The sequence below is a fragment of the Colletes gigas genome, unplaced genomic scaffold (assembly GCF_013123115.1).
Source record: "Colletes gigas isolate AHSC1104 unplaced genomic scaffold, ASM1312311v1 Colletes_gigas_Sc00008, whole genome shotgun sequence".
Lineage (NCBI taxonomy): Eukaryota > Metazoa > Arthropoda > Insecta > Hymenoptera > Colletidae > Colletes > Colletes gigas.
The window spans coordinates 8,390,692-8,407,108 of record NW_025106637.1 but is presented as its reverse complement, the minus strand read 5'-3'; the positions used below and the strand labels follow the sequence as shown (position 1 = coordinate 8,407,108).

Sequence of the window (16,417 nt, the reverse complement as noted above, 5' to 3'; positions counted from 1 at the left end):
AAACTATACTGCTGATGGAGTAGTTCTTATATTATTAATTTTATTGTATTTAGTGAACTAATATGGTAAAAGAGTAAAACATCCTTAAATATTTGATGACACTTAAATATTTATTTCTTGCAATATGAGATAATGGTACAAAAAGTAGAACATACGAATACTACGAGGAAGCCGAATTAACAAAGGTATGACTATGTCAAGGAATACCGATTTTCTGTAAATAATTAACAGTAATTGATTTAACAAAGATGTGCGCAGCGATGGAAGCAAAGAGATTCAAAGTGAAAAAGAAAATTATTTTAATATCTATTCTTTTCAAAACTATTCAACGAATTTATTGTATTCCTCAGTAATTATGTACATTATTCTAATAAGAAACAATCTGTTGCTACTCGATAAACGAATAACAAAACATTGTATACAAAGTAATGTATTCTGTCATTCGTATTTCAAATATGGACGAATACTTTATATTCGTATTAAAATTTTCTCCGCAATTTACTGAAATAAACATCAATTATGGTTAAAAAATTACATATTAAATTATACAATTATAAAATAATAAATCTTAAAAAGAATCTTTAAAAAAAAATATTTACTTTCTCAAACTGGGTTCCTGCAAATTTGTCGGAGCTCTTCTCCGTCTAGGACGATTCAAACTGCTGCTCACACTTGTGCTGCTGCTGTCGGAATCGCTAACAAGGTCCATACGCGAAAAAACTGGACTCCTACGAATAAATGTACAAATTATAATCGTGTATACTTCATACGTTAATATCGATTTATTGTACGTACGTAGATAGATTAGAATTATGAATTGTTTCTTCGGGTGAGGGCGTCCTCGACTTTACATCAGATTCATTCAATTTCTGCAATACTACTTTAACAGAGCTCGGATCTTTATTTAGAGGCTTCTTCTTTCTTGAATTACTCCTCTTATTTAATGGTGATGTAGTGTCAATCAACTCGGTAGTAGAGTTATTCATAATTATCTTTCCTGTTTTCTTCTGCGACAAGAATTGCGAGCTATCATTAAATTGTGTTTGGTCTTTATTGTCATAATCGTTATTTATGAGTAGTGGCAGTTTTACTGTGGATTGATTTATGATAGATTCATCTAGTCTATTATTTGAAATAGACGGAATTGTACAAATGTGAGATATCTTTCGAAGAGTAGTTGTTACTTCCGGTTCCAGTTCGCCTGGAACTACTGATTTTAACTCAGACTCTTCTAAATTGGGCAACTTCAAATCGTCTATGTCAAAAACCATGTTATGCGGTTGCCGTACAAACATTAAAGTGTAATCGTCATCATCGTCATCGTTTTCAAAGTAACCTCGTCTTTGCGTAACAAAATTTGATAAACTCACTGTGGATTCACCCTCATTTTTATGCCCATTCTCAACTGCATCTGTTGTAGCAGCTGGCATAGACGTATCACACAAATTCTCGTTGTTTGCAATCTGTCGATAAACTGTGCTATCATTTTTATTATATAATTGTTTATCTCTTTTATCATTGTTCACTTGACCTCTACGTTTGTTTAATATTGGCAGTGGGGAAATTAATTCCGAACATTCTTCATTATCCGACTCATCATTCGTATCAGTCGCTTTTAACATTAAATACGTGTTACCATTGGTAGAAACATTTACATCATCAGTCTTCTCTTTATCCATAATACAAGGCACAGTTTGAAGATCGTTAAACAACCAACTTGGTCCTTCAAGAGGATCCTCCCAATTTGATGTAACATTTTGTACTTCGTTAACATTTTCTACCGTTTGATCGTTCATACTGTCAGATTCATGATCGATCTTATTCTTATTTTCAATATTCTTATCACTTTCATCTTGTGTAGAATCAGAGGGTGATGTTTCTGATAATATAACATTTATCTGAGAATTTTTGTTTATATTATCAGTACTCTCTGAACTGACAGATCCTTGATCATTTCGAGTTTCTGCTAACTATAGAGAAATGAACTTTACTAAATTACCAATAATTTTATACAAAGACAAAAGACTGATTGAAAACACAAACCATTCGAATGTTAATGCTTTGAGAATTTTGCAAGAATTTTGATACATCGTTGAGTTTCACTGTAGGACTTCCTATGCGTCCTAAATTATCGGTACTAGATCGAGTGCTATTTCTTCCAGAGAGTCTACCCGATTTAGGTCTTGAACGCCTTCCTGATATTCGTCCAGAATGTCTACTACTTCTCTTACTTAACCTTCGTTCATTTTCTTCTACAAATGAATGATAAACCATATAACTAACTTATATGAAATATATTAATATTCGGTGTTATACTAATATAACATACCGCTATTCCTTGTTGGACTAATAGTTAGTCTCTCAGGCATTCTGCATGTATGGCTACTCTCCTGCAACATTCAACATAAGTTTGTTCTTCAAATGTAATAATTTAAACTTGGGATCTTCAAAAGAGATACATACATATCTGTGTTGTGCTGCTGGAACAGCAATGGGAGACATTAAATTGCTTAATTCTTGATTTCTGATGGGTGAGGGTATCTCTTCTATTATGCTTAAGTTGGGAGGATTATTAATATGCCGCATATTAATTCTACTTAAACTAATGGTGGGTTTTGTTATGGTGTGCCCGCTCACCATAGGCTTCACAACTCCTTTGGTTGGAGATTTTGTAGACAGCCTCCTATATGATTCTCTTCCTAAAATAACATTCTATACTATTAAAATATAAATGTAACGATAACGGAAATACGTCAGAAATCTTACTTCCAGCGGAACTGCAAGACATCCTTAAATTTATAGTAGAAGATGCTGCAAATTCTTGACACGATGAAATTGTATTTGTCAAGTAACCAGTGACTGTTACCAGCATTTTAAGCATTTCTTTAGCATTCTTCAAAATATTTACTATTGCATTCTAAAATATATATTCATACATTTATATGATGCCGCTACATATTATTAGTTTTACTTATAAAAATTATACTTACATCACGCTTATGACATTCTAATCCTAAATCTTGAACCTCTGCTCTCAAAGCAACATTTTGTGAAAATAAAAACTGACTCTCTTGTTTCTCTTTAGATAATGCTTTTGCCAATGAATTATTATTATTTCTTAACTTCTGACATACTATAAAACATTAAATTTCACTTTACTAGCTTCAAAACTATATACCAAATGTATCAAAAATTACATCATTGTAAAAACTCACATGGTTTATAAGACTTATTTGTAGGGAAGTTTCTTAAACATTGTGATCTTTTAATGACCACCCTAGCCCTTTTAGGTTTCCGATGTTTCTGTATTTGAGGCATTGTCCATTGATTATCTTGTCTAAAAAACAAAGGGTTAAGAAAAGTACAAAGTAACAAAGTAATACAAGGTAAAACAAATATTGGACAAAAATACTGTAAAGTTATATTACAGATGCTTTGCAATCAGATGTGATTTTCAACAAATATTAATTGAATAAAGAAGGAAGTATGGAAACATAAATACTCTGGCTACCAGAAGTGTTTACAAGATTAAATAATGGAATATAAAACTCACTGGAGTATAAAAATAACACTACGAAATGAATTAAAGATACAGAGAAAGAATCTACATTGTTTGGAGCTTATACAAGGCGTAAAAATGAACCAAAATGTACAACACTAATACGTACCTATCAACACGAACAGGTTTCCTTAGGTCTTCGAATCTGCAAATATTTTGATAAAATTCTACCTTTCTCGTTTAATGCAACAATAAGTTCTTTGTGGTTCTTTAAACTTGTGCAATCGTATCACTTATTTCGTATAATTCTATACCGAGCGAAGCAGTATACTTCCGCCATTGTAAAAGCATGAACTCCATAACGGCGTGGCGGGTACATTGATTAGAATCACATTTAGATATGTTAAATATCAAAAATGTATTAAATATACAATTACAGAGTATACGAATGCATCAATTTTACGAATCTTTTTAAATCTTACGCAACCAGACAATAAAAATGAATATTTACTAAAATTTAACTAAATAGGCAATTGAAAGGAATTCAGATATTTTGGTCTAACAATTTAAAAGCTTTGTTTAAAAACTAAAATTATCTTTAGTACCCGTTACAAATTAATAGAATTTCATAATACATAATATAAGCATAAACGCATTCTGGATCAAAGATGCGTCAGCTTTGATCGCGAGACGATTGGTCAATATGGCTACCGTACATTTAAAAGCGATATATTGGAAATTGGTTTTAAATTATTTTAAAGTAAAGCTTGGAAAGTAATAATTTTTAAATTATTAGCATCCAAAAATGTATAAACATTCTGTAATAATTTTTCTTGCCGAATCAATTTCATCTAGGGTTTCTCGAATTTTTACATACAAGACTCATCGAATATGTTTGGAATATTCGTAGATATATTTTAACAAAAAGAATTAAAGCTACGCTCAATATTTTCTAGGAGAAGTTATTTATTTTAAAATGGTAGAATTTATAATGAAAACATAGTAACATATTGTTTCATTCATATCTTCTCTTGCATCGCCGACTTTCTGGTACGAAACACCATTGTAATACCTAAAGTATCTGTCCACCGTCAATCTATATGGCTTTTGTAACATAACCTTCTGCGATCCGGCATTCAGTCTTGCCAATGAACGAGACATTTACTTACGTGTCAATTTTTGCGTATATCCCTAAACGTAAACAAGGTATTTAAAAAAATTTGTACGTGTTTCATTACTTTCACAACTTAGCACTGAATGCAATATCAACCGCATAGTAAGACACGTATTGTCTCTCCACTACTTTTTGCACATGTAATTGCGCGTGTGTTTTCATTTGTAGAACAATAATAATACAAAATGAATTGGACTTTGTGGTTGTTTATAATCGGATCTTTTTGCTGTAAATATATACATGCTCAAATGCAAAGAGTTCCACCAGGTGTATCACCACAACACTATCAACAAGTAAGTTTGATCTTTAAAATTCTTAAACATATGGTTACTAGTATCACTAAAATTTTTTCAATTCTTTATGGAAAATGTTAAATAATATTTAAGTAGAATATTAGGAAGTATTTAAATGATACTTCAAATGGCATAAAATTCATGTTTTTAATGGTTGTTTAATTCATAGTTCAGTATATATTAAATTTGTTTTAGCCTGTTCAACAAGTACATCATGCATCACAACAAATTCCACAACAACAGGTAGATTCATGTAGTAATACAAGAGATTGATTACTTTTTAATTATTACCATTAATTATAATTTATAATATAATATATTACATTATGTGGCATTGCACATAATAGTTCCAGCAAGTACCAGGGCAGGTACCAATGCATCACGTTCCAGTTCAACAAGTACCTGTGCAACAACATATGCCAACACATCAAGTACCAGTTCAACAAGGATATGGTCATGAACATCCACAACAAATACTTGACCACAACAAAATAGTTAATGAGAAAGCGTAAGTTATGGTAACTTATATTATAATGTTGAAAATTTAAAAGTTCAATTATTTCAAAATTCTTCTTCTTAAATAGACATATTGCAGAGCATATGGAAGTACCAATAGATATTAGTAAAATGACAGAGCAGGAATTGCAATTTCATTATTTCAAAATGCATGATGCAGACAACAATAACAAGTTAGATGGTTGTGAATTAATAAAGTCATTGATGCATTGGCATGGTATGTATTTATCAATTAGTTATTAATTGAAACATTGTTGCTAATACTGTGACAAGCTTATGCATAAATACTTTCTTAAATTCAGAACAAGGTAACAAAGAAGCAGGTGAAGGCAACACTAGGAAAAACTTATTCAAGGATGAGGAATTGGTTATTTTAATAGATCCAATACTTTCTGTAGATGACACTAATAATGATGGGTATATTAATTATCCTGAATTTATAAAAGCACAGCAAAATGCAGGAGTAGGCACCGGCGGCCGTCAGTAGTTGCATGTAGCAGTACAATGTTACATGTAATTAAACAATAATTTAATTCCGTTTCGAACAAAACATACAGTTCCATTTATAAACATTTCACCATCTTCACTTGTTAGAGTATGAGTATTGATAGTGATACAATAATGCCTTGGAAATTGGCCGGTTGCTATCCCCGCCAGTTCTTAGAACTGGCTACCTGCTTGTTCCCAGTAGTCAAGTTTGGTTATGTTTTTTAAATCTACTTAGAGATATCGATGTGCCGTCTCTATCTCACTTACACTTGCAGAAAGAAACACACTCGGTCCGAACGTCTGCCAATATCCAAGGCATCGCTATACCACTATTTTACATACATTAACATCGTACTTACTTTGTCTATCCCTTTTAAATAAAAATTGAATTAAATAATTATGTATATAATAAACACCATTCGTTTCATAAAATAAAAATAAATTTATTTTTTGTATTTCCAACTACAATTTTTTCTGACATATGTATATTATTTGTGCTTGAAAAAATTGCACTGTAATACACACATAGAAAAAATAATTGGAATAATGATTAAATAAAGCAATTATTAACATTTTGCAATTAATATATCGTGTGTTAAAGGTATCCTGGAAAATACCTGTCATTCCATTTATTAGAATTGTTTTTATATTCGTTCGTTGTACATTAAAGATAACCGATCTTTAAACAATGCGAGACTGGGAATTCAATAACAAGTAACTATTTTTTAAGATAAAAACTTGTAATAATTAATAAAATAACTGATTAATTATCAATGAGATATGTCGATTTTAAAATATCATTCCTTTAATATAGATACAAAACATTTTGAAAGTTCCAGATAAATTATTATCTCGTACTTTTAAGGATAATTAAATATTTTTTTATGTTTAATAATAATAATAAAATAGAGCTTTATAATTTGTACACTCCCATTTTTTTTATCCACATTTTACAAGAAGCATTGGGCAAGACAGAATTTGACTGGCAAAGTAAAATACTGTGTCCTTTAAAAGTAAAACAATACCAAGTATTTAAAAAACTTATACACATAATACAGTTTCCATTACATAAGAATTTTATGTTTGTACTTTATCTAATAGTATAAGTACAAATCAACTAACTAGAAACTTACAATAGCGTAAAATATATGTTATTTGTTATATAATCATACCACCACAAACTAAGGTATAATAGAAAGTGCTTGGTATAATGATTGAATTAATGATTCCGTTATTAAGAATCACGAAGACTTAAATGTATTATATGATTATAAAAATTATATATAAATATAATTTTGTTATAAACTTCCTAGTACTTCTTTTTAAGCAAGGCCATGTGAATTATACATGTGTTTGTGTTTTCTTATAAGATGACAACAATTTTATTGCACCAAACCTGCTTAAATTATAATGTAGAATTTTTATATCGAACATTATATTAAAAGTTACGCTATTAAAAAATGTTTTAATTTGTATTGTCAACATTTATTCAAACTCGATTCTAATATTTGAATCAAAATATCAATTTGAGAAATGTAAATTATTCGAATAAGAATTAATTTTATGAAATATTTTAATATTTTTTATGAATATATAAATTTTATAGTACATTCACAAATTCACTATAATTATGCTTACATAAAATGTATTGTACACAGAACAACACTTTCCTCAAATATCAAATATCGATTTATTTCTTCCAAATTATATTAAAATCAAATTACTACAATTAAAGCATTTTGTATTACGTTATTGTTTAAAGTAGTATGAAAATATTATTAGATTCCGTTGACTAAACAAATTCGTACTTACTTAAAGGTACATTCCATTAACTAAATAATCTGGATCATGAGCGTATGGTCCATGTCGTCTTCCACGTCTTCGAACTACTTGCAAACGGCAAGCTATTAATGTGGCTGTAATAGCTGTTATTGTAAGTCCTAACGCCAACGATATAACCGCTCCTCTAGGTCTTAAAACTTCATTTTCATTTACTTGTTTCAAATGCTCTGCCATTAAAGTATTCCTACCATGCTCTCTGTTATGATCTTTAATAACTATCAAACTTTTATGTTCTGTATAAACGAAATTCTTAAATAAAATATTTATAAATAAAGTATGAGTATCCTTTTTAATAGAAAGTAATATTAGCAACATACCTTTTGATTCTTTTACTTGAATCTGATTCAAGTTTACAGCTTCATTTTTTAGTGTACTTTGTTTAATATTATTTTGATTAACTTCTTTTTCATGAACCACATGTTCCTCTCCTTGCCGATTAACTTCTTCAATTTCTTGACTTTTTATTGGCGCATCTGTTTGTTCGTGCGACACCTAAACTTATACTGTATCAGTAGGACAATAAAATTGGGAAAGTTATAAAACAGAAATGAACTTACATCGCATGGAGGTGTAGTTGTACTAACGACGTTTTTGTCGGCTTCGTTAATCTGTTTCTGTTGTACATTTGGTATTGGAGACGGAGATGGAAAAACTTGAGTATTTTGCCATGGAGCTCTATTTGGTGATACAAAGTGTGATGCATATGGATACCTTAAATCTAAGTATGTACCACTAACAGAAAATGTTTAATAATTTTAATTATTTTAAGAGTTTTAATACTTTTTTTTACTATTAAATTACATTGTATTGAAATATCTTACGTGTCTGCTTCTTTTTCTCCAATTACACTAGATCCCTTGTGATTGAAAATATGCGACTGGTCCTCTTAAAACACAAAACGTAATGTAAGTACATAATAAATATACTTATCTGTGATCATAGTTATGAACTACTTACGTTCATAAGGATTTAAATTGCTCTGTTCGTGAAAAGAGTTAACAGGATTGTAAATGTCTTTGTTTTGCTCGTACATAGGTTGATGATCCCATTGATATCTAGGAACTCCAAAACTTTTATATAATTGAGGTATTTCCATTTGCTGTGCTGGATATAAAAGAGGTTGTTGTTGTGGTATCATTTGATGACCTAAATTCGGTAATTCCCACGGCTTAGGATTAACTTCTGGAACACGAGCGTACAACGGAGCAAGGGATTTATGTTGATCAATCATTTGTTGATATTTTTTAATATCAACAGGTAGTAGTGGTTGAGGTGGTTGAGGTCCTTGTATCACAGAAGGAGAAATTGTTGGTTTCTCTGTAGGACATACAAGGTCTGTTGCTGCTTCATCAGATCCATCTGCACATTGTGGGATACCATCACAGACATTATACACTGCTATGCAATCTCCGGATGAACGACATTCGTACTGATTGCGACTACATGCTAGTGTGTAAAATAATATGTTAGTACTTTTTTACACTATATTATTATACGATTATTCAATCAGTAAATACCTTGCTTAACAAGCGGTGGTGTAGTTGGTAATAATTTTGGAGTTAAAGTTGCACTTAATTTTAGAGGTGATTCTGTGAAAGAATATTCTGCTTGTGCTGGGTCTGCCAATTTCCTATGCATAAGTTTTACCATTTTATTAAAATCAAAAACATTAATACAACAATTACATACCTAAGAGATTTTAATTCATGTTCTTGTTGAGAAATTCGGATTTCTTCCTCCTGTTGTGTATTGCTTTGTGTATTATAATTGGTACGCACTGCACTACTGTAATTAGCATGACTGGTAAATTTACATTTAAAATTATGCAACGGTCCACATTGAAAAAGATAACAATTTCCAGGTTTCTGTATAACATACAATAAATTTATTATTAGTAAAATATAAATAATACAAAAATTAATATAAGATACAATGGTTTTTATTAAACATTTATTTATTTTGCAGTTAAACAAAAATTATAGTACATGATAAGAAATGTATTACAGAAGTGTAATTGTATTTTATTAATTAAATATTTAAAAATACTGTAGTACATTGTATAAGATTTTTCTTAAATACCATTTTTGAATGTGTTTCTAGCAAAATAAATTATTGTTTTAAAATATTAAAATATACATATATATATATATATATACCTTTTCCTCGAAAATAAACACGTCGCAACCCTCCGTACTACAACAAAATTTTTGACATTCATCCTCAGAATCAACGTCGTTTTCGTTTAAATACTTAGCACCCATATCACGAGACTCGTATGTTCGAATAATTTTATCCCTGTGAATGACGAAGCTGTCGAGGCACATCTGATAATTGTTTCTAACGCCGACACGTTTTTCATTTTTCTTCGTTAACGTTTCACCGGTTACACAGTAAAAGATTGTAAAAAAATGGAAAAAGATTTGCAAGGCTCTGTAAAACATCATGCTCTACGATTTACAAGTAAGAAAGTCGCGCATGCTTTCCGGAGTTCCAAGTTTAATCAATAACTACACGCATTATCTTATTAAAGCGGTAAATCGCCCAAGACAATCTGAAAATGCATTTATTAACAAACACTATTTGTATTTACAGTAAGAATAACTAATAATAAAGACATTTGAAACGAGATCAAGATTATTGCAAATAATATATCAATTTTTTAAAATATATTCAAAACTTTCAAAACGATAACAGGTTTTACTATTTAATTAAATATATATTCTACGTCAAACACCGAAAAATCAATAAATTCAAATCTGAAGAAATCTATCAGATGTCGATCTATTAAATGTAGAGATCGTTTATTTTTTACGGTTCTTCGATTTTGTGGTTTTCGATGAAAAATGTTTATATGTTGCTCGGTGACCTTGAACAACCAAAATCTTTTATTCTAGCTTCGTATATACAGCAATGCTTCGAAAGATGTTTCTTCTCGACCATGAAGTTTGTTACGTTGCTATTTCCATTACTTCCGAGAACTACTCGATGCGAGTAACCCTTCGTATTGGAATTAAATTTCCTTTATTTATAAACATTGCTTTTGTTCATAATAGCCTTTCAGATACTGTACATGTAATCTAATAAAATCTGGTTCTTGTTCGGACCATTTTGTCAAATTTTTAAAAGCCTTTTTCATATCTTCTTCGTTAGGCAGAGTATCCGATCTCGGCAATGACGACTCATCTTCGGCCATATTGTTTTCCGCTTCCGTGCATTTTGATAAAAATTCATTTACGCTTTGTTCGCACGCTTGTTCTCCAGTGATTACGCCAATGATTTCCTGCAGATTGGGTTCCAACGGATCCCCTGGCTCTTCTTTTATCGTACTTTCTTCGGGGATTCGTTTAATGATATTTTTCCATGCGTTTCGGATACTCGTGGCACTTGTTTCTGTCCACGCATCATACAACAAATCAATGCAATCCTTAAGGTCGTAATCTAAATAAAATTCCCGTGCCCCACCAGGAAAACTTAATACACGATGCAACATTTTATGACGGAAAGACTTTTTAACGTTTTCAATTATCCCCTGGTTCATGGGTTGAAGAAAAGGGGTTGTATTGTGGGGTAAAAGCATGATGTGAAACTGATCATCCTGCTGGAATTTTTCAGCTAATTGCAGTTTATGCCGACAATTATTTAAAAGGAGGATAACTTTTCCGCTAGTGCCGGTCTCCGTTTGATGCGTCTTTACAGCCGGTATAAAATGATTTTGATACCAGTCGGAAAAAATTTCTTGGTCTATCCAAGCTTGTGATTGTGCTTTATAAATTACGGGTAGACTATCTTTGCAGTGTTTTAATTCTTTTGGATTTTTTATTTTATGAATAAATAAAAGTGGAAGCTTGTGACTTCCTGTAGCGTTAACGCATAAACCCACAGTTGCCCGATCCTCTTCACACGTTGTTCCTTCCATGTTTCTCTCTCCGTTATTTGTTGAAATCTTCGTAGGAAGAGCCTTCCACAAGAGAGCAGTCACGTCCATGTTGTAAATGTTCCTGTATTCAATTTCCTCTTGCTCGATTCGTCGCGCGAAATCATTTACAAATTGTTCCGCGGTTGTTGTATCCTTCTTTTTGTTGGGGTCGTTTATTAAACGGATTCCGTGACGGTTCTTGAACTTCCATAGCCAGCCTTTGCTCGCTTTGAAGATAGGTTTCGATGGTCCTCCACATTCTTTATTGAATTCTATTGCTTTTTCCAGCAATAATAAATTCGTAATCGGTTTGCCAATCGCCTTTCGTTCCAAGTACCACATGTACATCCGGTTATCCAATTCTTCGTTCGCCGGCTTCCGTGTATTTTTCCGCGTTCTCATTGCGACCCCTTCCTTTGCAAACTGGTACACAGCCGCTGCATTTTGCCGAATGCGTCGAATAGTAGTAGGATGAACATCATATTTAGCAGCTAATCGTCTGGCTGACGCGCCATTTTTTAATTGTTGCACAATTTCGTATCTCTGTTGTATCGAGAACACAGACTTATTATTTCTTTTACCAGTTGCCATCTTTGTAATAAATTCTTGGCGCACACCGAACGAATAACAGCTGATATCCAAAACTCGTTGGAGAGCGTTCGGTTTCCTTTCATGCAAGTCTTCTATACAGTAGTGCCCCGAAAGATGTCGCTTGGGAGACTCCCAACTTGCTCGTCTCTATCCCCACCAATCCTAATAGCTGCTTGGAACAAGGCGACCCTTTGGTTTACGCTCTCTTTTAGAGAAAAGCGCATGAGCGAATGTAACTGTCTCTTTCTCGCACATTGTTTTGTATGGTCACTTGCTTGCACATTCCCTGAGGGAAGGGAAAGCGCTTCTCCCACACTGCGTGCGAGGACCCGATCACCGCACGCTCCCCTCGACGAGTTTACCCTGGTCATTTAAAGATAACAGATTCTTACAGCCTCACACAGGCAAACATACACAGTTACACTATTTTACCATAAGCTACCTGGCACGGCGGGGAGTATATGAGCCGAGACAACAAACGGAATAAAGCACGAGAAAAAAATAATTATACTCACTTACGCGGTTCCGTTTGACAGAGACATAAAGATAACACAGATTCATATGGCCTCGCACAGATAGATATCTACACACTGTTACACAGTCATACGGTAAATGTACCTATTACTGTGGAATTTTTTTCTATTAAGATTAAAATGCGCACAATAAATTGTCTGCCTTTAACAAACTTATACGATTCACTGGAATGTCTTATAGCTGAAAAAACAAAAATATTGTTCTATCATTCTCATATTTTTCATATATTAATATTTAAAACAAACACCCTTCATGAAAGATGTAAAATAAATTATTTCTGTCCTCTTCTGACTACCAAAGGACTGTTCTTTAAATAACTGTACATTTGTCACGCTGTTTGAAACCGAGTAGGAAAAAGCGTTTTTTACTATTTAAATAATAGCAGTCCGTGCCCTGTTTTCCCTTCGATTCCTACAATAAGTTATTAAATGATTTATTTAATAATACATCAAAAATATAGTCAAATAAAGTACAAGTTCTGTCTAAAATAGGTCTAAGGCACGCACTTGCCAAATGAGTCATCCATTAATGAAAAATGAACTTTGTGTAATGTTTTATTTTTACCTTTATATATCCATGACCTGCACGCAATAATATAAATTCGTATTGTTGGCGCGTTATATCTGCGAGTCCATTTCAACTCTTTGTTTCTCTTTATTGGGACTATCGTTTCTATTGTCATTTAGAATTAGCCAGTAGGGACTCGTTAATTACACGTTGCTTAGGCCTGGTGACATACTAACACTGATACCCAAAACCGCAACGAGTTCGTCTTCCAGGAATTGCCCAATGTGGCCGCTGGCCAACACAAATCGTCGCTCCGTTGTATGAAATATGAAATTTTGTATAATTCTTATTTTATATTAATGAGGGAAGTTTCAATAAATTAGCGAGATCTTCCTGAATATATACATATATTTGTAAATGCGAGGATCGGTCACAGCTCAAGATAAACTAGATGCGTCCGTTCTTTTCGGTGGACTTCTTCTCAGCAAAGCATAGTACTTCTGATCTACAACTAATAATTTTTTAGATATTCAATTAGTGAAAAAAACAGTCCTGGAACAAGGGAAATGTAATAGGTACTACGAGTAAACAAAATGTGAACAGCGTCGAGTAATTTTACCTTACAAACGTTGATGATTATAACATTTAATCCAATACCACTCGCGCAGAAGGTCTCTTTACTCTATAAAATATTAGAATGTTAATCTTTTCATTGCACTACTACGTATTTATCTCCTTGTCTAGAATGAAAACAGCAGATAGCTTTAACAGTGTTTTAGAAACTATGAACTAGTGATACATTTTGTAATAATTTAATAGGAGTATTGATTAAAGAAATAATTATAACTTAGGATGTATAAATACATTAAAAGATACACGATAATTTTCAATATTTATTATTTCTTTAATATATTAACTAGATTTTTGTATACACTTTTGTAGCCTAAGCACAATAACAGATAATATTCTATTGATTCATACAATTCTTATTTCTACCAATAAAATTTCTTATTCTTATTTATGGAATGGTTCTGTGTTTAGATACGTAACATTTACATAACGTTTTTAGAAATATATATAAATTTGCTGTTTGCAATTAAAATTTAAATTGTCATAGAATTCTTACAAAAATTTTCACCACAAATTTAAATAGCCGTTAAATTTGGTTGCCAATACATATCATGATTAATTATATCATAATCACGAACTGTTTGAAATTTACTGTAACTGCCACTTAAAATTAAATTAATTCATTAGAGATATTAAAATTGAAAGGATGTTACAGATCTAAAACACTTGCAGCTTAGTGTTGTATATGCCATACGTTTATTATATATTAATCCACACGCAGTGTATAAAACTAACAGAACTATATAAACCAGTGTTTTTTTAAGTTTATTCAGAAGGCACCACCCTAAGAAGAAAGAGGATTTCTGCACCCGGAGTAAGTGATATATTTAAAATGATATATGAAAAATATACTCCTGCAATCATTAACTTAAATGATCGATGCATTATCGAAAAAAGATGTCTAAATTTTCCACGTTTTTTTTACATTAAAAATTTTCTATCTTGCCGTTTACTTTGAAAAATACTGGTATAAATTCTCCCCTTGATTCCAAATTGCATAGTTAAAATTATTTAAAAAATTAATATTTTTCATGAAATGATCAATTGTAAACATTGTAAAAATATACAATTGCTCTTATTTTACTATACAGGTTTGCCCCATTCAAATGGTGCTGCATTTGACTCGTATCTGACATGTAATATGAACTCGAAATTTTTGAAAGTATAAAAAAACTACAAATTAAAGTTCGATATTTAGATCATTTTAAAGATATTACATTACTTTTTACAGTCAGATGGGTGCATCAAAATTAGTTTGTTATTTAATGCATGGAATGTTATTTAACTTGAAATTCTGTTAAAAATAATTTGAAAATTCTTAATAAATTCTACTGAAAAAATAGCAGAATACGTAATTTCTAAATTATACACCTCTATATATCAGTAGTATTATAAATTGATTCTTAACTTGTACAGAAAATTTGATCTTCGAATTCAATAGCAATATAACTATATCAAAGAATAAAATAATTATTCATATTCTTAAATATAAATTTTTTTATTGAAAATATCTGAATCAGTGCAATCTTACATTAATTTATATTAATGGAAGTCAATAATTAAATGTACTAAAAATCCATTGCTTATCCAAATAAAGTATGTGTTGAATATAATTTGATTTTTCAAGAATATGTTGGTTTTTTAAATTTACATAATGAACTAATTATATTAAAATGAAAAAAAAACTGAAATACTCAAATTTGGTCGATTATTATAACGTTGGATAAAAAATGCCATATTTGTAATTCTGTTGCATTTATTTTACATGGATATTATATATCCATAACTAAGATATTTAAAAATTTTTAGGTTTATTTTAAAGCATAGCACACATGCTACCAAACAGATACAATTCTTCACCACATAATTATCAGTATTTATAAAAATCTTTCATATTTTTTTCTCTACAAAATATACATGTGATGCATTATTATATTATGTTAAATGTGCATAAGTAGTATTATGCATGTTTGAACTTTAATGTATATAAATTCTTTAAAATTTAGGCACATAGAACACACGCTGATATAAAATATGTGCATAACAAAGCATAATTATGAGAGCACTTATCCCACTGTATATAATTAATCAATTACTTTATACATATATCGATTTTTAAAGTACACATCTATGAAAGTGACCTTTATATTAAAATTGCATTAAAAGATATATAAATAACATAAATTTGATTCATAAATTTACAAAAAGATAGCTTATATATTTTAAACAACTGTACATTTTTTATTATATGTTCCCATAATTGTAACATACGTTATGCACATTTCATACAAGAACATTAGAAATACGCATAAAATATATAGTTTCATTTAATCTTATATACAACACGATACGACAAATACTGTTAGGTGTATCTTAAGGCACTCGTGCGAATAAAATATGAAATTGTTGAAATAAACTTATGAAAC

At 30.9% G+C, this 16,417-nt stretch overlaps 4 protein-coding genes across 7 annotated transcripts; 1 reads left to right on the top strand and 3 right to left on the bottom strand.

The window, feature by feature from the left end:
• Positions 1–176: 176 nt before the first annotated feature.
• LOC122396763 lies at positions 177–3,865 on the bottom strand. The gene is made up of 10 exons (XM_043395417.1): positions 3,669–3,865; positions 3,216–3,337; positions 2,991–3,133; positions 2,767–2,917; positions 2,464–2,699; positions 2,330–2,390; positions 2,044–2,252; positions 796–1,970; positions 600–728; positions 177–501 (listed from the first exon to the last, which is right to left on the bottom strand). Exons 2-10 carry the CDS (start codon positions 3,316–3,318, stop codon positions 480–482), a joined length of 2,229 nt encoding a protein of 742 aa, XP_043251352.1. The 5' UTR covers positions 3,319–3,337; positions 3,669–3,865; the 3' UTR covers positions 177–479.
• A 695-nt stretch (positions 3,866–4,560) lies between these two features.
• Positions 4,561–6,685, top strand: LOC122396677 (multiple coagulation factor deficiency protein 2 homolog). 2 transcript variants are annotated; one of them, XM_043395269.1, is made up of 6 exons: positions 4,561–4,705; positions 4,842–4,966; positions 5,162–5,209; positions 5,314–5,474; positions 5,551–5,699; positions 5,785–6,685. In XM_043395269.1, the coding sequence occupies exons 2-6, from the start codon at positions 4,859–4,861 to the stop codon at positions 5,967–5,969; spliced, it is 651 nt and encodes a 216-aa protein (XP_043251204.1). In that variant the 5' UTR covers positions 4,561–4,705; positions 4,842–4,858; the 3' UTR covers positions 5,970–6,685. The 2 variants fall into 2 exon arrangements, with proteins under 2 accessions (XP_043251204.1, XP_043251205.1); XM_043395270.1 differs by having other exon boundaries at positions 4,623–4,721.
• Positions 6,686–7,762: 1,077 nt separating this feature from the next.
• LOC122396676 lies at positions 7,763–10,312 on the bottom strand. 3 transcript variants are annotated; one of them, XM_043395266.1, is made up of 8 exons: positions 9,970–10,312; positions 9,503–9,678; positions 9,331–9,443; positions 8,771–9,259; positions 8,635–8,698; positions 8,371–8,545; positions 8,131–8,305; positions 7,763–8,046 (listed from the first exon to the last, which is right to left on the bottom strand). In XM_043395266.1, the coding sequence occupies exons 1-8, from the start codon at positions 10,255–10,257 to the stop codon at positions 7,784–7,786; spliced, it is 1,743 nt and encodes a 580-aa protein (XP_043251201.1). In that variant the 5' UTR covers positions 10,258–10,312; the 3' UTR covers positions 7,763–7,783. The 3 variants fall into 3 exon arrangements, with proteins under 3 accessions (XP_043251201.1, XP_043251202.1, XP_043251203.1); XM_043395267.1 differs by having other exon boundaries at positions 8,371–8,488; XM_043395268.1 differs by having other exon boundaries at positions 8,006–8,062.
• A 372-nt stretch (positions 10,313–10,684) lies between these two features.
• On the bottom strand, positions 10,685–12,354 carry LOC122396853 (jerky protein homolog-like). Its single transcript, XM_043395567.1, has one exon. The coding sequence runs from the start codon at positions 12,318–12,320 to the stop codon at positions 10,839–10,841; it is 1,482 nt and encodes a 493-aa protein (XP_043251502.1). The 5' UTR covers positions 12,321–12,354; the 3' UTR covers positions 10,685–10,838.
• Between the last annotated feature and the right edge of the window lie 4,063 nt (positions 12,355–16,417).